Source organism: Rousettus aegyptiacus, unplaced genomic scaffold (genome assembly GCF_014176215.1).
Source record: "Rousettus aegyptiacus isolate mRouAeg1 unplaced genomic scaffold, mRouAeg1.p scaffold_m13_p_18, whole genome shotgun sequence".
NCBI lineage: Eukaryota > Metazoa > Chordata > Mammalia > Chiroptera > Pteropodidae > Rousettus > Rousettus aegyptiacus.
In genome coordinates, this window is record NW_023416293.1 from 695,525 (window position 1) to 713,637 (window position 18,113).

General features: G+C 38.1%; 1 protein-coding gene across 11 annotated transcripts in view; it reads left to right on the forward strand.

Moving 5' to 3' along the window:
- Nucleotides 1–18,113, forward strand: part of SDCCAG8 (SHH signaling and ciliogenesis regulator SDCCAG8) — a 198,378-nt gene that overhangs the window by 55,120 nt on the left and 125,145 nt on the right. For all 11 annotated transcript variants that reach the window (XM_016151238.2, XM_016151241.2, XM_036235347.1 and 8 more), the window contains one exon: nt 1,511–1,627. In XM_016151238.2, coding sequence (XP_016006724.2) covers nt 1,511–1,627 — 117 coding nt within the window. The remainder of the gene's footprint in view (nt 1–1,510; nt 1,628–18,113) is intronic.

The window sequence follows — 18,113 nt, forward strand, 5'->3', positions numbered from 1 at the left end:
TTTAATAGGACTTAATGCTTAGACATTTATTACAAATAATAATTTTGTATTGGTGTTGAGTTTTGAACACCATGGTTGTATAATTGTTATTTTCTGGTATTATCAAGTTCAATATTTTTCATTTCATTCATACATGTTAAACAAATAGATTGGAACAGTGAAGAACTAAGAAAGAAATAAAATTAGAGCCCCTCTTATTTTTTCTTTCATTCTTAATTTCTAAATTTTATTTAGCTTGAAAATTGATAACTTTTTGTAAATTACTATTTTTTTTTGAAATGGAAAGGATCAACTCTCACACATGGAAAGCTTTTGAATTTCAAATAGAATTTTTAGTAATCTTATTCTTTTTCTAGCTTAACGAGGGCCGCCGGGGAAAAGCTTAGTGACTTTTTCTTCTGTCTTGTCACTACAACTTTTGTACACAGATTAGTCTATTTTTAAAAGTATTTTTTATTTGAACATAGGAAACAGGAAAAACATATTGGTTTTCTGAGGTTCTGATACCTCATTAATTATGAAACTAATTTCCAAAGTTCTGATTATCATTTTTGGAGAAATATGAAAATTGAAAATTTTCAATCAGATATAATCATTGCGTGATACAGATTTTTAAAACTTGTTTTTGTAAATTAGAGGCTGACTTAGAACTGTATATTAATTGATTTCTCTACAGGTGCTCAGTTATCTAGAAGGCTTATAATTTCTTTGTTTAGATCTGCTGATTGCACTTTCAAAATACATGTATCTCTGTAGAGGCCGTGGATTGAAAACATTGTATGGGGGGCACTTTTATGATAATATGCATGTTCATTATTTATATATATTAATATCATTTTACTTAAATAAACATTTTTCATTTATGTTGATTTGCAGTTATAAATGCAGAGTGTGCTTAGTTCCAGTCTCTGACTTTGACCAGATAACATTTCTTAACTTACATCCATAGTACTTTACATGATAAGATTAATATTATCTACGTAGCTTACAGTAAATACTGGCTACTACTAAATATCAATAATATAGTCTTTTAGCAAAGAGAAAAATTCCTTTATAAATTTCCTTAAATAAAAGCCTAACTTATAAAGTTTCTAAAAGAAAGTTTTATAATATAGCCTATTTAACCATAACAATTTGAATGAGTAACAACATAGCTTATTATTTTAATTCATAATTTTAGCTAGTTAAAGTTGAGATGATAGTGCATTTTGGGTGATAATATGCAGTTGAAACTATTTTACATAATAAACTATGGACACATTACTTAAATTCCTTAGTTATGCACTTGTTTATCTATAACTTGAAATTGTTAGACTCAGTAATACCTGATATTGCCACTATATCTTAACGAAATATTATATTGAATGAATATTCTAATAGAAAGTGCCATTCTTAGAAAAGTTCTATTGTATTTTATTTATATGACCTCTAGGGGGCACCAAAAGATCTAATTGCAGGCATTGCTTGGTAGATTCCAGCAGCTATTGATCTAGTTTTTATAATCTAACAGGTGTGTGGGGAAATGCGCTATCAATTGAATAAAACCAAAATGGAGAAGGATGAGGCAGAAAAGGAGCACAGAGAATACAGAACAAAAACTAACAGGGATCTTGAAATTAAAGATCAGGTAAGAGATGATACAAGAGTAACTGCAGGAATTAAGACATAACTAATTTTCTTCCTGAAGTTGATGTGGTTGTATTTCTAAGTCACTTCTTTCAGTTATATTGTTTCTAACCAATGGAACAATTCAGTTTACACCATTAAAAGGATTTCATTTATAGTTGCCTAAAATTATCACCTTTCACATGAAATGGTGAGAATACAACTGCATGCATATAAAATTCCAATCTGACAGGTCATAAATATACATTTGGATATGTGTATCTATTACTTACAAAAGTTAAAAAAAAATGTTCTAATGCACAGTTTGAACCTAAAATATACGTACATAAAGTTCTTGAAAGATGCCAACTTGAATCCAATTTTAAGTGTAAAAGTTTAAAATTTGTAAGATGAGATGAGTTGATATGTAAATATGTCAATCAAATTGATTGTTGGCAGAGTGAAACCATTTTTAACTAAGATAACCATGAATACGTTTGCTCAGGATGCCTAAATACAGTGAAATTAAAAATGTTAGGGGGGAAAATGCTCCTTACTTCAATTTCAGTTTGAACAGATGTTTTATGTTATAGCTTTGTTGAGATCATGTATATGTTCCAATTTTAATTGACAGCATGGATAAAGAGTCTCACTTTTGATTTTCCATTTTTAAGTTTCAGTACCGAACATTGAAGGCTTACATTCCTTATATTCTTGATAAATCTATTCAATTAAAATAAGACTTAGCTCTTAGTGTCAATATGTTAAAGAAATCACTACAATTTAAAAGTAAATTTAAAAATACATTTCTAGTTCAAAGGTTTTTATATCATATTCTCCAACATATTTTCCCTTTCAAGCCTAGCAACTCTCTATGTAAATCATGCAAACACAATTGGGAAGAGTATTGAAAATATAAGTAATGATAATATTTAGTATAAAAAGTTTTTTAAGTCAGAACTGAAATCCCTGGCATTAAATTAAAATCTAAGCAACCAAAATCAAATTCTGATTTTGTACCACTATATTCAAAGTGTTACAGAATTTTAAATTTTCAGGAGAATTTGCATTATTAACATGTGCAAATAATGAAACTATTTTATTCCATCCAGTTGGGGGCGTGCCTGATAGTAGAATTGAAAATCTTTTCTATCAGAGACTGAAGGTTAGGGCTACCATACCAAACACAGAACTTCCCTTTCCTGGTTTATTATGACTTTTTAAATAAAAATATCATGTTGGCATTTGGCATGCTGACTAACATTATTATATACCTTTGTGTTTTTACAGCATGTGCCAGCATAACGTTTTGAGCTAACTGGAAAAATATAGCAAGGAAGTCTCTGAGTTGTCTAATATTATATTCTAATGTTCTGGAGAGAAAAAAAAACACTATAGGAACAATTAAATTATAGTAGCACTTATAAATAAATAACATGTGTAGAAGTATTTGTAATATTTGTCTTTTAGCACTGTGTCTCATATCTCATTTTAATTAACCAGCAATGGTGTGGAGCCTAAAGTTGCAGGATTTTAAAAAAGAGGAGTTTTCATTTGTAAACATTTCCTACGAAATAGTGAAGCATGAACAGTTTCAGGATGATTTTTAGTGTTTTTAGAGAGATGTGCCTCTTTGGGAGATCAGAGCGTTAGGAATAAAACCTCTGAACAGTTACAAGATGTTTGTGATGTGATGTGCTTGTTACCATTTTTCTTTGGACAGAATGTGAGGAAATCTTATAGGTAGTCTTTGTCACTATTTTGTATTGAACAGACAGTTTCAGAAAAGAAAGTGGTGGTGTCTCATTCCACGGATGATCTGGAGTAGCAAGGCAGCAATTGTTCTCTGGTCTTTCAGCCATGACCTGACCTTCTGTCTCTAAGACCCAAGAGCTGCTCTGCGTGGCCACCATCTGCACTCAGGAGAGAAATTTACATTTAACTTTTAGCAGCTGGGCACGCCGAGCATTTATCCGAAATTCCTATAATAATACAAAGTGTGTTTAACTTTTAAAGTGTTATGAATCGTGCAATTCAGAAGAACAAGAAAACTACCTCTAGGTTTACAAAAAGGTGTTCCTTGTGACATAGTCATTTCATTCATATTTTTGTTAATCTGAACACTTCATACATTTCTGAAGTAGGTAGGAAACTGAGATTGGAATGTGGTGAGAACAAGAGCGTTTTTGATGTATTCAAAATAGGGCAAATGGTCGAGCACCAAGATCACTTTCCTTGTGACCCGAGCCTTGACTCTGGCATAATTAGAAGGAAAGGTTGTGGGAGGAACAATAGAAACCTCTTCCTCCCACTTTCTCCTTTTCTTTTTTATGTCGGAATCGATGGGCAGATCATCTCCCCATCAACTCCTTTGACTCTCTTCAGCTTAGAGAGCTCCTGTCAGCCTCAGAGGATGCATCTTGTATCCAAAAAAAATAAAAAATAAAAATTAAAACACACCAACAAAAAATTTAGTATGGAGGAGAATGAAAAATCTGTATTCTGATTTTTATTAGAAAATTTTGTAGACAATAGCCACACACACATATACTCCATTGTGGGAATTTAAAATAGACATTTTTTTTTAAAGGCTAAAGAGAGCATTTTAATGAATTCTCACTTTTCTGTCTGTGTCATCGTCTTGCTGGTTTATTGTCAACCTTTTCTGCTCCATCTTCTCTTCTCCAGCTTCTTCCACTACTTCTTTTGCTGAGGTAATTTAAAGCAGATCTCAAACATTACATTATTTCACCCGTAAATAGTTCAGTGTGCATGTTTGAAATATTTTTTCCTACTCACTGTGGTTATCACACCTAAATGATAATTAACAATAATTCTGTAATATCAAATAATGCCCAACCCATATTCAAATTTCCTTGACCATCCCAGCAATATTTGTTTTACACTTGGTTTATTCAAGTCAGGAAAATAGGTATGTTAGAATGTTATCGTATCACCTCTAATATAGGAAATAAAGGGAAATATAAAATTTCAACTTTCTTTGTTTTATTAAATTTCATACCTAATATTTCGATTGCGCTTTACGTTTATAAGGTAGCTTATCATTTGAAGGAAAGATGAATGACTCCTTTGGCAAACGATTTGAAGGAAGCCCCAGTCATCACGTCCTGAAAGGAGCCCCCCGAGCCCGAGACCCCGAGTTAGTACAGGGCTGATTTCGGAGCCTGCGGCCGGCGTCAGGGATGCTGCGGCGAGCGCAGCTATCACCTGGCGCCGCAGAGGGTAGCCCAGAGGTTAGCCGGCTCTGAAGTCAGTGGAATTTTCTTTGTCAGCTTCCATTTTGGCAGATGAATCTCAGAAGGTGATTCTTGCTAGCCCCTAAGCTTTGATCAGGGCCTAGTGTAAAGTGCAAATGCAGAGCCCTTTGTTCAAAAAGCAGGAAAAAAGCGAGGTTTCAGGTACAAAAATATAAACCGTTTTCCTCTCCGCAGTCTCTGCCTCCACTTACCCGTCGTGGCGTTTATTCGTTTGTGGTTTCCCGCCGGGTCGGTGCACGCGGCGGAGCTCGCGGGGGAGGGCAGAGCCCGCAGCCGCCCGGGACTGTGCACGCACGCGGCCCGCGGCCCTGGGTTCGCCCTGCCTCCTGCCTCCTGCCAGGACTAGCACCGGCCATGGGGGCGGGTCCTTCTTCCCTGTCCAGAGGAGGTCGGATGCACAGCCCCACGGAGACCGCAGCCTCCAGCGGGGACACACCTGGGACCTGGATCAGGGTGGACAGAGGCTCCACGCTGAGGACACTGCCAGCCTGGGACAGGGGTGGTTACCTCAGGTCCTGCCCTGAGACGCCAGGGGTGTCCATACTCAACCCAGCCTTCCACAGGCTTCCATCCAGGCTCCCGCCGCGGGCAGAGGACAGCAAGGTGGAAGGGCAGGGGCCGGGCACGGGCCAGGCACAGGGAGCCGGAGGGAACAAGTGCTTGAGAGCTGCCCTCGGGCCACCTGGGGACAGTGCAGAAACGAGACCTCGCTGGGGAGCCGGGCTCCACTGTCTCATCAGACTTAGAAACCCAAATTCTGGTACAAAACCCTTAAGAATTTCAAGATGTGGACCGCAGAGCATTGAACCGCGCGCACTGACCCGTGCCCAGGAAGCTGCCTGGTTTTGGGGAGCGGCAGAGAGGTTTGCGGTGCTGATGCCCGCGTGTGACCCCCGCCGATGCCTGCAGACAGGCACGCTCGTTTAACACGCCTGTGTGCCCTGTATCCATGAAGGGGGGGCGACCAGCCACAGCCCACGGGCCCCATCCTGCCTGTCGTCGGTTTTCACAGATAAAGATGTCTCGGAATCCGCTCATTTGCTGAGGTATTGACTGTGGCTGCTTTTCCGCTTCAAAGACAGAGCTGAGGAGTCGTGACAGAGACCACAGAGCCCACAAAGACTAAAATATTTACTTGTCTGACCCTTTACAGAAGAAGTTTGCTAAACCTTTCCCTAAGTATAGAAAAACAACTGTTCATTTCCCTTGCCTTACGAAAATGTGGGACATTGAGTTAGTAAGTTATAACTTAGTGGTTTTAGAGTATTTTACAGTGTGGCAGATACGCCACTTCCCTGGTCTCTTACTCATCCAGTGGCATTGCCTGATGACTGGTTATGGTGTCATTATCTTATTAGTGGCACCTGGCTTAATAATGGCTTAGATAGGAGTATAAATATAAACATAAATATAAATGCAAATATAAAAATTGTTTTATATTTAAAATTTTGTTTTTAGATTGGTAAAAAATCTTTTAGAGGTAAGACTTTCTTACCAGTATTGCGTAAGTTATAACTTTGGAGTTGTGGCTACCATTGAGTGGGAAGCATGGAAGTTCAAAATTACCTGGGATAATCAAAGCAAACATTCAAGGGTTGAGCATAAGTACAAAAGAAATAGATTAGAAAAATGGGCAAAAATGATGTGAAAGTCACTTATGTCTACAGCAGTACGATTCCACACTGTGATACTGCCATTGAACGTGGACTGCCTCACACAGGAGTCACTCCCTAAGCTCAACGGAATTAATCAGACGGTGGGAAGAAGTGCATCTACTTTGTATGTCTTTGTTGTAAAGATGAGAGGAACCCCTGCAAGTCCTGAAAATAAGTCCTATTTAAAGTTGGAGAAATAACAGCAGTAAAGAAAAGTTGCAGACCTGCACCTTCGAGAAGACGGAGCAATTCGCTCACTGTGTTCAAGGACTCGACAGATTCTCTGAAGGAGAAAGTGAAACACCTGTTCTTGATCTTCAATATGGAAAGCATAAGAATAGTGATTTAATCACAGGAACTGGAAATCACAATAGCCTGAAATAAGAACTTTTTGACAGTGGGAAGATGGAAATAGATTGCCTCAACAGGCAGCAGGCAAGTTTCTTCCCTGAAATTTTAGTTTTAGACAGTAGCTACGATGTGCTTTATTTACCTAAAGACCCAGCTCATTGACCTCTAAGGTCCACTGCCTTCTATTTGATCTTGGAAACATCCTAGAAATATTTCATCGCATTTGTTAGAGTGGCTAGCGGTGGTATTAAGTCTTTTTCTATTTGTAACTTAGCAGCAACAGTTCGAACTGAAGTCCTGTTCCGCTCTGTTCTCTCTTTGTGCCTGTAATTCTGTATTCTCTCCTCAGAAGACTGTTGGGGAGTGTACTGAGGAGGTAGGTGGCTTCTGGAGAGCTAGACATCAGAGACTCATCAGCTACCACCTGCAGTCTCACTTCTGTCTCCAAAAAAAATGACTGGGAGAGGGGCCACTTGGGCACGTCGCTAGCACGTGTAATCACTCGGTCCTGGTGATGACAGAGCTGCTCTCCAGTGTTCTTCACACTCTCGCTCAGCGCTGGAGGCTTAGCACGTTCATTCCCTGCTGCTGGCTCAGACGACAGCAGGTGCCGAGGGCTTGGCCTGCCCAGACCAGCGCGCGAGACCCTGCGGGGGTGAGAACTGGAAGACCCAGGTCCTGCCCGGAGGGAGTTTATATTCTAGATGAGGAGACGGAGTACACATTTGAACATACCTTAAAAATACTCGCAGAGCAGCATATCGACAAGTGCAAATTAATGTAGTGTGAACTTCGTGCTGGCTACAGCCCATCGGAGGGAGAATCTGGTTCCGTGTGTGATGCAATAAAGCCTTTTTATTTTTTTTTTTTTATAGCATCTTCCCTAAGTATGCCCTGAAGCATTGTTCAGCATACTTAGATAAATTTGTGTTCTTATCACAGCCTAACCAAGAATTCTGAGAAAATTCCTCAGCCTGGCGTATGTCTAATAAATCAGCCTCTTTTGTTCCTGCACCGTGTGATGCTTAATTGGGACAAATAGGATTCTGTAAATAATTGAAAATAGCTTCACTTAATAAAAGATGATTGAACTTATTATTTTTCTAAAACACCATGTGAAGTTAATGTCTTCATTTAAAATCATAATTATGTTGGTAAAGTCACAAATTTAGCAGCAAAAAGTGAGTTTGATTTTTTTTTTTTTTTAAACAAAAAAGAAACAGTACCAGATCCACCCAGTGAATGAAATCCTTGGGGCATCGCATATTTGGTAGCTTTGTAGTGACTTGGGCAGTGGTTTTAGGTGGCAGAATATGTGTACCTCATTCAGAGAAACATTACAAAACTTTACAGACTTGAAAAAGAAGCATTTGATTTTCCAGCAAAGATGATAATGCCGTTCACTATAGTAATACAGTTTTTAAGATCAAATGTATAAGCAAAAACAATATATCTGAAGATAGCAAGTTAGAGCCGTTTAGGAGATAAGAGCACGAATAGGAAATAAAACGAACCCATTTAGAAGAAAATATAACTTATGGAATAAATTTATAAATATAGAGGTTTGCCTTCTGATAGGAATATAACACTGTAAACTGAACTCAAGAAACATTTTCATTTTATGGAAGTCATAATATTCATCAACGACTACTCCTAAATAAGTATTATATTTTTTTCTATATTTTCAATTTTATTGAATGATACATATTTTGGTCCTTAAATTTGTTGTTGTTGTTGTTGTTGTTATTTATTTCAACTTTAAAGTTGGACTCATGAGGCCAGTCTGCTAGCCTCATGGAGTATCTGTCTCCTCAGGCACCAAGTCTGTGGGTCTGGTCGCTCCCTGGGGCAGCAGTGTTTTGAATGAGTGTCCATGCAGGCCAGCAAGCCAAGGAGAATTAGACGTAGGACAGTCCATATGCTTTTTTTTTTTATGATACAGAAATATTAGTACCAAAATTCAGTATAAATGTTACTAATTACCACATATGTATTTAAAAACAGTATTTATTGTATAAACATAAGCACATTCACAGAAGCCAGTAATTCCATCCCCCAATAAAGCAAATTGTTTTCATTTTTCTGTTTTACCTTCCACTTTTTGTCCATATGCATATATGACATTTGCAAATAATCAACATAGCCTAGATGGAATTTTGGCTTTTACTTTTTTCGCTTAACAATATCGTAAGCCTTTTTATGTGATGCTGCCTGTTTTTCATAGTGATCACTTTAATATGGCCATTTACATGGACTCTTAAAGTGAGAATAAGTCAAATTTCAAAGAGAACAGGCCTTTACAAATTTGGAATCTTTTGCCCTTCACTTGTTGCTTTAATTCAACAACCGTATATTGCGTGCACTGTGCTGGCCTTGAATGAATTTCTGTTCCTAAAAAAGGGAGTTTGTAAGACAGGTATGCAGATAAATATATGTCAACGAGAACATAGCAGCTGTCACCAGCAAACTACAAAAGGGCATGGGGGTTTAGAAGAGGAAGAGATGGCATCCTTGAAGGATGATTAAGATGTCGCCCAGTAAAGATGGGAGAGGAAGGCATTTCTGTTGGAAGGTCCAAATTGGCAGCTTGAGCAAAAGTTTGGAGATGGGAAGGAGCGGGGAAGGTGGTGTGGGGGAAGGAGGATGCTTTCTAAGAACATATGTGTATCTCCATTCCATAGCATACTTGCATAACTGACCTCAATATCCGAAGTACCATGTCTCTGTTATAAAAGTTTCTCCATAGAAAATAAGCTTCCTTCTCTAAGGTTCAGAATCCCAGTGTAATTGTCTTCTTATAACATGTCGAACGCCTGAGGTCAGGCACAGAAGTCGTATTATATTTTGGGAATGTTTGCATAGATTTTTCATTTCCTTTGTAGTATTTTCTATGTAGTGGAACAATGATCAGATTTTCAAATTTTAGATAACATACAATAAAGTGTCATTTTATTAACAATGTTAGGATCAAGTAGGATTCACTTTCTAGAAATAAAGAATTGATGGTTACTTTAATGATTAATAGATTTCCACGTTGCTGATGATGGGAGGTTAGACACAGAGTTTGCAGGGTACTTACTGCCTTACCTATGGGCTTTAAGGCTGAGGACCTGAACTCTTGATTGGGCTTCTCAGCTCAATTCCTGAGCAAACCTCTGAGAGCCTCACTTCCCTCCGAGTGAAGAGAGAAGCTTGGAAAAGTAATAGCTAAGGTGTTCTCTAGCTCCAAATTCCTATGCTTCTAGAAACATAGGAAATGTTTCTCTGCCTCACTTAATTATGAATTAAGTATTACTAAAATCAATAAAAATTACATGAGTCTCAAATGCCATTCCAAATTTTCCAGTTATTCACCTTGATTTTATAAAAATGCCACTTCCGTTAAGATCATAAGAATGTAATTTTACTGTCCTTAGCAATTTTCGATTGTATTCTTTTCATTATCATTAATAATAGAACAATAAAACATCTAGCCTTTTAAACAATTGAATTTAATTACAAGACAGATATAATGTTATTTACAGGAAGGATGAAAGCCCTGCTCTAAATTAAGAATAAATTTCTACTAGAAAGATTTTAGGTAACAGAAAACTGTCCAGAGGGGTATTTTGGTGGCATTAGCCAGCTTTCATGAAACCGGCGGGAATTGATGTCCTCAGCCCATTTCTTGTCTATGTGAACTCAAGATCCCCAAGAACTTGAGTTTCCCGCTGGGGAAACACAGCATTAAAAGTTAATGCTTTCACTTTCTCTTCTCATTTGGTGCTCACATACGTGCAGCCACGGAATGAAATTCTGTGGCAGCTCTGGACCTCGATGGCCCGGAATATGATTTTATTAAGTTTTTGGCCTTTTGATTTTTTTTAAATTATCAAAATGAAAACAAAAATTAATTCTCTTAGAGATTTCACTTATTCCTGGCATATTTCCCTGACCATCATTGGCGTTCAGTGTGAGAGACCACCCTAGACGGAAATTGTAGATGTAATTGCAGGCTGCTCAGGATTATTAATACATTGCAAGGTATTTAGATTTTCACATTACCCGTCTTAACAGACAGTCAAGGTGATTTATCCCTTTTTGGTGTTAGCCTCTGTGCTTAAGGGATCAGTTACACTAACATTTAGTTTTTAAGGAAAAGGCAGGGAAGAAGCAGTGTCCTTATTTCTGGCCTGTCTCTGCCATCCTGAGAATGTCTGGGGTTTCCCTAAGAGGAATGGAAAATTCTTCTTTATATAGAATTCCTCTACTTATAACTGAAGCTTTGTAATTCTCTGTCTCTTAATAAATCATGCAAATATTAGCATTAACTCGGTTTCACACATCACAAGTCAAGCTGTGGTTGGAAGTTCTCGTTGAAGTGCAAAGGTGGGCTCCTGTCTTCTTAGAGAGAGGGGCAGCCAAAAGGAAAGGGGAGGCAAACACTTAGGGAGATCTTAAGAAGATGAAGGAGAAAGAATTGTTCCACCTGGAATATCGTCCCATCTACTGCAAATACTATCTTTTCTTTTGGTCCCTTCTTTCACTTGCTCAGAATTTTCTGCATAGAAAGCTGACTTCAGTCATATGGAGAGGTCATTTCACATTCTAATTTGAATTAGAAACTTTAGGGTATCATTTTTAACTTGTCTTCACACATAGTTTATCAGAATAATAAGACTAGGCAACTGTTTCTTCCCTAATTTACTGAAGATCGATTATGTGTACAGTGATTGGAGCCACGCAGGTTTTTGTAATAAGAACCAGACATGTTTTAGTGTAAAGGGGGAGTTAAGACAATGGATGGGTCAAATATTTATTTATATCTATATTTTTAAATCTGTATGTGGATATATATCTTTATGTATCTTAGTAATATGTAAAATAAGAAGTGTGACTTGATGATTTTTCTTGAGCAGAGTCTGAAGTTTGAAATGTATGATGCTGGATTTCGGCTACCTTAGATTTACCTCATCGGCCAGGAGAGAAAGACTCCACATTTGTTCTAGTTATAAAAACAAAAGGAGAAAAGGAAAGTAGAGGGAAAGGAAAAGAAAAGTAGGAGGAAAAAATGAGAAAGATTTTAGAAGGAATTATAAAGGTATTTATCCTAAGAACAACTGAGCTTTTACCTCTGCTTTATTTCACGTTAAACCATAACTCAGAAGAGGCAAATGTGACCACACACTCATCATTATAGTCCATCAGTTTTTTTCAGGAGAGATTCGCAGTAATGGAGTCTTTAAACTATAATTGCTATGATAACATCTTCCTGCCCCTACCCCCAGCAATTGCTGATTGTCGAGAGTAATTTCATGTAGCTTGGCATTTTTCAGAAGATGCTTTTTAACCACATAGTAGTAAAATTCATGAAGCTATTTTTATCCTTAATATCCTTTATTTCAATGGCCACATATAAAGGACCGAAGGGAAGGCCTCAGGTAATAAAGAGCAATGGCTTGGTGGGGACTAAGAGCCAAAAAGACCTTAATGATTTAGTCTGCCCCCTTCATTTTGTAGGAGATTAGACTGTGAGTGAGCTGAGGGTGATTACTGCACTTGTATGCATTCATTAATTTAACTAATAGTTACCAATAACCTATTGTGTATCACTCGCAAATAGGCACAGGGTTTGCAATGAAAATACATTCATTGCTCATACAACTCTTATGGTTTGACGAGGAAGTGTAATGTGATAAACTGAGGGCTTAGTTAAAGGAGTGGTCTACTGTGGTGGGAGAGGGTTCAAAAAATTCTACTAAACAATCAATCAATTTTCAACAAGGATAACAATGGGGAAATAATAGTTTTCCAACAAATGGTGCTGGTAAACTGGGTTTCCCCATATAAAAGAATGAAGTTGGTCCACTACCTTGGAAGAAAACATAGGCATCAATCTTCGTGACTTTGGACTAGGCAATGGTTTCTTAGATATGGTACCAAAAGCAAGCAACAAAAGAAAAAAATAGATAAATCAATGTTCAAAAATTCATAGTGTTCCTATACTCTGATAATGAACTGTCAGAAAAAGAAATGGAAAAAACAATTGCTTTTACACTTGCAACAAAAAAAGGATAAAATACCTAGAAATAAACAAAACAAGTGAAGGACCTATATAATGAAAACTTTAAGACTCTATTAAAGAAATTGAAGAAGATGCAAAGAAATGGAAAAATATTCCGTGTTCTTAGATTGGAAGTACCAATGTAGTTAAAATGACCTTATTACCTAAAGCATTATGCAGATTTAATGCAATCCCTATCAAAATCCCATCAACACTTTTTAAAGAAATAGAACAAAAAACCCCATTAGATTTGTATGAAAACACAAAAGACCCCAAATTGCCAAAGCCATCCTGAGAAAAAAGAACAAGGCCGAAGGTATCACTCTGCCCGACTTCAAATTATACTAGAAAGCGACAATAATCAAAAGGCATGGTATCGGCAGAAAAACAGACACACAGACCAGTGGAACAGATCGAGGTCCGCAAGTAAAACCATGTTTACATGGACAAATAATTTTCAACAAACAGCCAAAAACATGCAGTGGAGAAAGGAAAGCTTCTTCAATAAATGGTGCTGGGAAAACTGGAAAGCCCCCTGCAAAGGAATGAAACAAGACTTGTCTATCACCACACACCAAAATTAACTCACAATGGATTAAGGACCTGAATATAAGACCTGAAACAATAAATTGCATAGAAGAAAAGATAGGAACTAAACTCAAGGACCTTGGACTTAAAGAAGATTTTATGAATTTAACCTCAAAGGCAAAGAAAATAAAAGCAAAAATAAGTGAATGGGACTACATCAAACTAAAAAGCTTCCACAAAGCAAAGAAACCATCAACAAGGCAACCATCTGAATGGGAAAATATAATTACAAGCGACACCTCCAATAAGGGCCTGGTATCCAAAATGCACAAAGAACTCATACAACCCAATAACAACAACAGAAAACAAACAATCCAATTAAAAAGTGGGCAAAGACCCTGAACAGACTCTCTCCCATGAAGACATGCAAATGGCTAATAGGCATATGAAAACATGCTCGATTTCACTAGCTATTAGGGAAATGCAAATCAAAACTACAGTGGGATACCATCTCACACCTGTTAGAATAGCTATAATTGACAAGACGAGTAATAACAAATGTTGGAGACGGTGTGAAGAAAAAGGAACCTTCATACACTGCCGGTGGGACGACAAATTGGTACAGTATGAAAACAGTATGGAGGTTCCTCAGAAAACTAAGACTTGATCTACCATATGATCCAGCAATCTCTCTACTGTGTATTTACCCCAAAAACTTGAAAACATATGTCCGAAAAGGTATTAGCACACCGATGTTCATTGCAGCATTATTCGCAGTGGCCAGGACATAGAAGCAACCAAAGTGTCCATGATAGATGATTGGCTAAAGAAGCTGTGGTACATACATACAGTGGAATATTACTCAGCCATAAGAAAAGATGAAATACTGCCATTTGCGACAACATGGATGGACCTTGAGATAATCATTCTAAGTGAAATAAGCCAGACAGAAAAAGTTGAAAACTACACGATATCACTTATGTGTGGGATATAAACCTAAAAGCAACGAACAGAGAGACTCATGGATATGGACAATAAACTAGTGATTACAGAGGGGAGGGGGAGGGAGGTAGATGGGATAAAAAGGGTTAAGTACATGGTGAGAGAAAGAAATCTAACCACAGGCAGTGAACCCAATAATGTGTATATACACACACACATATGTATACACACATATATATATACACACATATACACATATATATGACATATATATTATAATTTTTTTTATCATGGTGACATTGGTTAACGAAATCCAATAGGTTTCAAGTGTACAATTCAACGCTTGAAACCTATTGGATTTCATTAACCAATGTCACCATAATAAAAAATTATAAATTGAGCACATTAAGAATTTCACAATAATAATAAAATACAATTATAACAATAAAAAATAAAATGAAATAAAAGCATGTTTACAATTTAATAATAACAAGACAACCCAATTTAAAAACAGGCGAAGAATCTGGATATTTCTTCAAAGTAGATATACAAATGGTGAATAAGCCAATGAAATGATGCTCATCATCAACTATCAGAGAATTGCAAATCAAAACGAAATCGAGGTACTACTTCACACCCACTGGCATGGCTATAAACAAAAATATAGATAATAACAAGTGTTGGTGAAGATTGTTGGTAGGATTATAAAGTAGAGCAGCTACTTTGAAAAACAGTCTGGCGGTTTCTCAAAAGGTTCAACTTCGATTTAACACATGACCCGGCAGTTCCACTACTAGTTAGTTATATACCCAAGAGAAATGAGACATGGCCCCATGAAAACATGTTCATGAATGTTCACAGCAGCATTATTTATAATAGCCCCAAAATGGCAACAACCCAGACATTCATCAACTAAATTAATGGATCGATAAAATATGATTATATATATATATATGTTTATATTTATATGTTGACAATAAAAAAGAATGAAGTACTGATACATTCCACAACATGGATGAACTTGAAAACATTATGCTAAGTGAAAGAAGCCAGTCACAAAACAAACAAACAAACAACAAAACCGTGTGTCATTGCATTTATATGAAATATCCGCAATGGGCAAATCTACAGAAACAGAAAGATTAGTAGTTGCCTGGGGCTGAGGGATTTGGGGCCACATGGGAGGCACTGCTAATGGGCCTGGGGTTTCTTTTGGGGTGATAGAATGTTCTAACATTGGAGTGACGGTTACGTTACTAAATATGCTAAGTGAATATAAATACATATTCACTTGTATACTTTAATGGGTGAGTATGTGAATTATGTTGATAAAGCTGTTACTTCAAAAAAGGTTTATACCGTAAAGTCATTTTTCATCCTAGTCTGGAGAGCAGCAGAGAGAGGGGGAAGAGAGGGCCATTCAGGCAGAAGGAACAGGATGTGCAAAGGCACCATTCCGTTCATATGTGGAGAACAGAGGAGATGTAAGAAATGAGGATGGAAGGTCCGAGCCTCACAAAACTGAAATTACTGTCCAGAAGTGGCTGTAAACCATTCGAAGTCAGAGTGTGTAATGGTATCTCCTTGTGGTTTCAGTTTTCATTTCCCTCATGATTAATGATATTAAACACCTTTTCAGCCACCTGTATGCACATCTTCAGTTACAGCCACTGCTACCCTCTTGTTCAAGGTACTGGCATCTTCACTGGTGTTACAGCAATAATGTCCAAACTGGTATCCCTTCTCCCTGCTTCTCCCCACTGTCACAGCCAGAGGGATGCTGTTAAAATGTGTGTCACATCTTGTCACTCTTCTGATTACAGTCATCCAGTGGCGCCTTATCTCAGTCACTGTAAAAAGCTGTCGGCATAATGACCTTCGAGGTGCTGCACAGTGTGGCCTTCATGTCTCCGCCCTCATCTCCTGCTTCGTTCTCCCATCGACCTCCACTGGCTTCCTTGCTGTTCCTCAGACACATCAGATACACTCCCACTTCAGGGCCCTTGTCCTTGCTGTTCCCTTTGCCTGGACCGCGTTGCTCCTGACAGCCTTTTAAGTCACTAGCTTAACGCCTTTAAGCCAGCGCTCCAGCGTGGTCCTTCTGTAAGCCCTTCCCTGACCCCTTAGTTTAAATTGTACACCATTCCCCCAGTGCTCCCTACTCTCCTTTCTGCTTTATTTTACTCCACATCTTATTTATTATATCTGTCTTCCTTAACCACAATATCAACACGTCCCTCACAGTCCATACTCAGCAATCTAGCAAAAGCAAAATGTGAATCGAATCACTTTGTTTTCCCATTTATCGACTTGGAGGGGCTCTCCATTTGCATTTAGACATCAAGCTGAACGCACAGTGTCGGAGGCCCTGCCTAATCCATCACTACCTGTCCTCCCACTGTCTTCTCGCCTCTCTTCCTGTCTCCGTTCACCGGCGCCTTAGTGGGCTTCCTTTAGCGTCTCCGACATGACACGTTAAGACAAACCAAGGCAAACGTCTGCCTTGTTTTTCCTCACTTTCGCTGGGCGGAGCCAGCTCCGGCTCTCGCTCTGGTTTCCATTCTCTAACTGCTAACACATATCCTTCCCCTCCCCCTGCCGCTCCCCGTTGTCATCTCATAGCGCCTCCTTTGTTTCCTTCGTGGAACTTATTATGATTTTTAAATTATTTTATTATTTGCTTATTTTAAAAAGTCAGTTTCTTTCATTGCGATATAGGTTATTTGAGGTCAGAGACTCTTACGTGTCTTATGCACGTTCGTATTCCAGTGTTTCGTGCCGAGCATGCAGTTACGGTCGCAGTGGTGGGATGGGCGGGTGGATAGAGAGCCAGGAGTTCAGGCCCAGGAAGAAGACTCCTTAAATCAGATTCCCACTTCACTCCCTGCTACTGGTGAACTTGGGCAAAGTGCTTAATATGTTCAGCCTCAGTTTTCTTACCTGTGGAATGGGGATAGATACAATTCCCACTCTATAGGGTTTCGTAAAACTTGAGATAATCTGTGTTAATCTCATAGCACAGCATATGGCAGAATAAGTGATCTCTAAATGTTAATAAGTATTTTTACTTATGTCGTTTACATTCTCCAAGTTTGTCTCTCTCTCCTGACTGTTCCATTTTATCTAGTTGCTTTCCAGAGTCATGATGATAACCGAATATGATGTTTCTGGTATAACCTGACCAGTACACAGAAGTGGGGCTGTCATCTAAGCTTATGTTAATCGAACTTTAGAGCCAGTTGTCGCTTGAGTGCTGTGTTTATCAAACATGTCTCATTGTGAACTCACGTTGAGCTTAAGTTCAGTTAAATCCTCTAATGGCGCCCCATCTGCTACCTGCAATTGGGCAGTAAATACAGGTATTTGCCTTGGTCTCTCTGCAGTGTGATCATTTTAGTTTGGACCTATTGTTGCCTGAACCCTTTTGGATCCTGTTTGTGACATTGCACCATAATAAATAGTTCCCCTCAGGTTCATGTCATAAGCACATTTGAGCAGCACACCATTGTTATTATCCTCATTACAATCAGTGAGTGTAGTCCCGACACCTGTAGTTGAAGACCTCTTTATAGCCTGATATTTCCTGTTAAAGAACCAGACCATTTGCCTTCTTCAAAAGAATTGTAAGCAAATCAAAAGACATTTACTTTTGTACCTACTGTGTACAAGTAGTGTGTTTAGGTAGCTTTAAGCCATGTGCCAGAAGATTCC